We start from the raw sequence: 5,000 nt of genomic DNA, 5'->3' as shown, positions 1-5,000 counted from the left end.
CCATGACACCTCCAATTGCTACTGATCTAGCCTTCCCCGAAACCGTTCACCCTGAGCGTTTGCAGATATGCTCAAGTGAACGCAGGGATTGTAACATGATCATGTGATTGCGAGACAACTAGACCTTGATGAGATGGCATGCCAGTGTCTTGTCTCTGAAAAGGTCTTCCCGTCTTTGGCTTCGAGTGGGGAAATTAGCTTCATAATTGAATTTTGGAGCGAAACCGCGGAGGTTTTCAGTGGTGGATATATATCAGTTTGTCATGTTTTAATGTGAATGCGTAATACTGAGTGAAGGTGTGACATCAACAGCGTTTGTATACTGAAGGAGTAAATTTTGTCCATTAGAAACCAACGCCATATCAAAGGTAAAAACAAAAATTGACTCTCCTGCAGTAAATAATATCATGAATATATACAAACCTATTTGAAAACTAAAATGAAAAAAAAAAAAAAACAGTAAACGAAAATCGGAGTACAGAGACCCAAATCATAAAAAAAACGATCATTGGGATAAAAAAAAGAGACCCAATAAGTTCTCTCCGTCGATCCCCAGACCGCGATTTACCTTTCAGGAACACGCGGGTCTTCTGTTCTTCGGCGGGGGTCTTGCTGAGCACCTCGGAGGCCGTGGCGCGTATGATGGCCCAGTCTCGCGAGAGGTCCTCGACGGTGGTGTAGGTCGACGTCACCGTGAACCTTGAAGGCAATGAAGACGACGTTAGTATTTGGGGAAATAAAGGAAGGTAAGGAGATAGGTAGATATGAGAATTTCACGGTACAGGGAGTAAGGTTAGTGGAAGAAAACAGCGTTGAAGATTTAGGTTAATGAAGAAAATTCGGGTTAAAGGTTGTTAGTATGAGACAACAAAGGAGTTAAAGAGACAAGTAAAAGGAAGAAAATAAGATGACGTTGGATCTTGCAAATACACAATAAATACTTTTCTTGAAGTCACTGAGTCATCTTGGAAAATGTAAAAAAAAAAAAAAAAATCACCAGTTAATGAGCATCCATTAACGCAATGACTTACCTTATGACGTACTTCCCCTTGAGACACGCTGGCACACAGTGGAGCTTCCCAGACGAGTTCATCTTTTTCAGCAGTTTCTCCGTGAGTTCATTCTCGCCCTTCAGCCGAAACACGACCATCCCCAAGTGCCGCGGCGTCGGGATTTCGAACCGCGGGTCACTCTTCACGAACACCTCGAACTTCTGCGCCATTCTCACGCCCTGGAGAAAAAATGGGGTTGCTTCGACTGCCACGACGCTCGCTCAAAGGGGTAAAGTTTCGACACCAGAGTCATACGGTGGGCGTTGCTCTGACTGCCACGATGCTCGCTCAAAGGGGTAAAGTTTCGACACCAGGGTCATACGGTGGGCGTTCTATGATACAGGTAACTAGGGTTTGTAAGAACTGTTGAAATGTATGGCTTTGTAGATAAAAAAATGTCAAGTGGAATGTGGAAAACACGAAGCTCAGAATAATAATGATACGATATGTAAAGGAAACGGGGAAGAACATAAAAAAAACATACGAATATAACAGACTTTTTTTTTTTTTTTTTTAGCTTCACTGCTTTTCCAAGGAGCACGGGTAAAAAACATAGCAAAAGGGACCCTCTGCATAAATGACCATTTTCCTACTCTTGTCTATCGCTTTGTACACCTTTCTCCCCCTGTTTCCGAATGACTCACCTCTCGTATGTGTTTCTGGAGACCAGCGACACCGAAGCTCCTGATAACGAACCACAACTTGAGAGCTCGAAACCTTTTGCTCAGACCGATCTGCCAGTGCTGGAAGGTGAGAACAGCCGTCAGAAATGGTAACAGCTAAAACGATTATTTATAGTCATGTACAGTTTCACTTTTTGTTGTGGAATTAATTCATGTCATCAAGTGTGGGGACGAAGGTATAACACGTCGGAGCAATACGTGATTATCTTCAAAATTTCTTTTTGTTTGTTGAAGAAATGTACTATCATACCTCTATAGGTAGGCCTACGTGTGGTTATTGATATTAAATGTAAGATTTCGTATAATCATGAGCATACATAAATATGTGAGTTTGTTCGTTAGTTTGCACGTATAATCACAAGCATACACAAGTGTGTGTGTGTGTGTGTGTGTGTGTGTGTGTGTGTGTGTGTGTGCGTGTGCGTGTGCGTGTGCGTGTGCGTGTGCGTGTGCGTGTGCGTGTGCGTGTGCGTGTGTGCGCACTACTACATATATGTATGAGAACGTGTACATATGTATGTCTATATGTTTATATACGTACACAAGAACATAAGCCTGTATATATATATATATATATATATATATATATATATATATATATATATATATATATATATATATATATATATATATAGCAAGGAAAGAGAATTAGTGTGAGGGAAATCTCATGGATTTACTGCGTGAGTGAAACATAAGGACATTCTTCTCAGTGGGATTACGGGAGTTACTTAACCCAGAAACACATAAAGCACAGTTAACAAAGCAGTTTCTGGCGCTGACTGAACTAGTCATAAGCTTGTATGTCTCCTGATCTCCTGGTTATTGACTAAAGAATTCCAATGTTGTAACTTACCATGTAGTCGATTGCAAGACCTAGACAGAAGGAAAAATATTTAATTATTGAATATAAGACATATCCCAGAAGGATATACACTTAATCATTGAATATAAGACATATCCTCTAACAACTGAAATTATAGAGTCAAGGTTTGGACAGAGAGAGGGAGAAAAATATACAGAGAAAGCTAATGGGTAATTACACAGATAGGAATAATAATTTTCTTTTATAATTATGTCTATCAACCTGTCATCAATCATTATCAAACGGTCAAATAATAAAAAGATAAAGAAATATACATAAGTGAATGGATAAATAGACATAAATACACAGATAAATGCATATGAATAAATAGATAGATAAACATATCAATAAATAGATAAATATATCTCTATATCTCTATCTATCTATCTATATCTCTATCTATATATCTCTCTCTATCGCTATCTATATATGAATAAATATATAGATACATAAATAAACAAGCAAGTCATAAAATAAACCATGTAAGCATAAACAAATAACCGATAAATAAGAAAAGGATGAAATAGAACGAAAGAGAGAAGAGGAGGAAAAGAACAAAAAGGAGAACAAAAAAAAAATGCCGAAATACAAGAAAATTTAAATAATATGAACAAGAACAGAGAGCGTAATGAATCGACTTAGAAGAATATGAAGAAGAAAAGAAAAGAAAAGAAAAAATAGATATGAAAGAATGGAATAACATCAAAAGGCCAAGGAATATTAATCATAAGATAAAACACTAAAGTAAAAATAATAAATAAATAAAAAACACGAATTAGAACATTCGAGATTAATTCCCGCATTCCCCAAAGCCGTTGCAAAGAACAAGAGAAGAACAGCAATAACAAAGAACAAAGGAAGAACAGCAGTGATAACAAAGAACAAGAGAAGAACAGCAATAACAAAGAACAAAGGAAGAACAGCAGTGATAACAAAGAACAAGAGAAGAACAACAACAGTGATAACAAAGAACAAGAGAAGAACAACAGCAGTGATAACAAAGAACAAGAGAAGAACAAAAACAGTGATAACAAAGAACAAGAGAAGAACAACAGCAGTGATAACAAAGAACAAGAGAAGAACAAAAACAGTGATAATAAAGAACAAGAGAAGAACAACAGCAGTGATAACAAAGAACAAGAGAAGAAAGACCAACAGCAATAACAAAGAACAAAGGAAGAACAACAGCTATTACAAAGAGGAGAACAACAATGACAAAGAACAAGAATAGAAGTACAACAGTAATAACAAAGAGCAAGAGAAGAACAATAACAAAAAAAACAAAGGAAGAACAACTAAGAACAAGAGAGCAGCAATAATAAAGAACACGAGAAAAATAACAACAATAGCAAAGAACAAGAGAAGAAAGAACAGCAATAACAAAGAACAAGAAAAGAACACGAGAAGAAAATAAAGAACAAGAAAAGAACAAAAACAACAATAAAGAACAACAGCAATAACAAAAAAACAGAGAAGAACAACAATAACAAAGAACACGAGAAGAAAGAAGAACAACAGCAAAAGAACAAGAGAAGAAAGAACACCACCAATAACAAAGAACAAGATAAGAACATCAATGACAAAGAACACGAGAACAACAATAACCAAGAACACGCGAAGAAAGACGAAGAACAGCAGCAGCAATAACCAAGAACACGAGATCTAGAACACCACCAAAGTTAAATCTATTATTATTATCACATATATTTTGTATTTCTATCTGTTTATTTATTTACTTTTAAATCTATTGTTATCATATATATTTCTTTGTTTATTCATTTATTTCTAAAATCTATTATTATCAAATATATTTCTTTGTTTATTTATTTATTTTTAAAATATATTATTAACACATATATCTCTTATCTTTATCTATTCATTTATCTTTTAAAAAATACATTATTATCATATATATTTCTTATTTCATATATTTATTATTTTTTTTAAATCTGTTATTATCATGTATACCAAAGAACATGATATTTACCTTTATCATGTATACCAAAGAACATGATATTTACCTGAGTTCTCGTGCTGGAGGTAAATCGGGTCGACGTTGAACGTACGGTGGAGAGAACCGCTGTTCTTCACCCTAAGGAGAACAAGAATAACTTACAGATGAACACACCCCGGCAACGCTCTCTCTCCCCGCCGGATATACAATTGTCTGAATAAAACCTTTTTTAGATTTTCTCTTATTATTTCGAGTATATATTCAAGTCGGGGAAAACAAGAGGGTGTTACATAAAGGCGATTTTTGCGTGTGAGAGAGACTGGCACCTTGAGAGACTGACTGGCACCTTGAGAGAGACTGACTGGCACCTTGAGAGAGACTGACTGGCACCTTGAGAGAGACTGACTGGCACCTTGAGAGAGAGTGACTGGCACCTTGAGAGAGACTGA

The 5,000-nt window shown here is 36.2% G+C and overlaps 1 protein-coding gene across 3 annotated transcripts in view; it reads right to left on the bottom strand.

Annotated features, from left to right (window-relative positions):
* The window catches only part of Hdc (histidine decarboxylase), a 125,084-nt gene that overhangs the window by 11,575 nt on the left and 108,509 nt on the right, over positions 1 to 5,000 (bottom strand). For all 3 annotated transcript variants that reach the window (XM_070136955.1, XM_070136956.1, XM_070136957.1), the window contains 5 exons: positions 4,619 to 4,689; positions 2,589 to 2,608; positions 1,697 to 1,795; positions 1,032 to 1,231; positions 569 to 699 (listed from right to left, as the gene is read on the bottom strand). In XM_070136955.1, coding sequence (XP_069993056.1) covers positions 569 to 699; positions 1,032 to 1,231; positions 1,697 to 1,795; positions 2,589 to 2,608; positions 4,619 to 4,689 — 521 coding nt within the window. The remainder of the gene's footprint in view (positions 1 to 568; positions 700 to 1,031; positions 1,232 to 1,696; positions 1,796 to 2,588; positions 2,609 to 4,618; positions 4,690 to 5,000) is intronic.

The sequence above is a fragment of the Penaeus vannamei genome, chromosome 22 (assembly GCF_042767895.1).
Source record: "Penaeus vannamei isolate JL-2024 chromosome 22, ASM4276789v1, whole genome shotgun sequence".
Classification (NCBI taxonomy): domain Eukaryota; kingdom Metazoa; phylum Arthropoda; class Malacostraca; order Decapoda; family Penaeidae; genus Penaeus; species Penaeus vannamei.
This window is presented reverse-complemented; position numbering and strand designations above follow the sequence as displayed.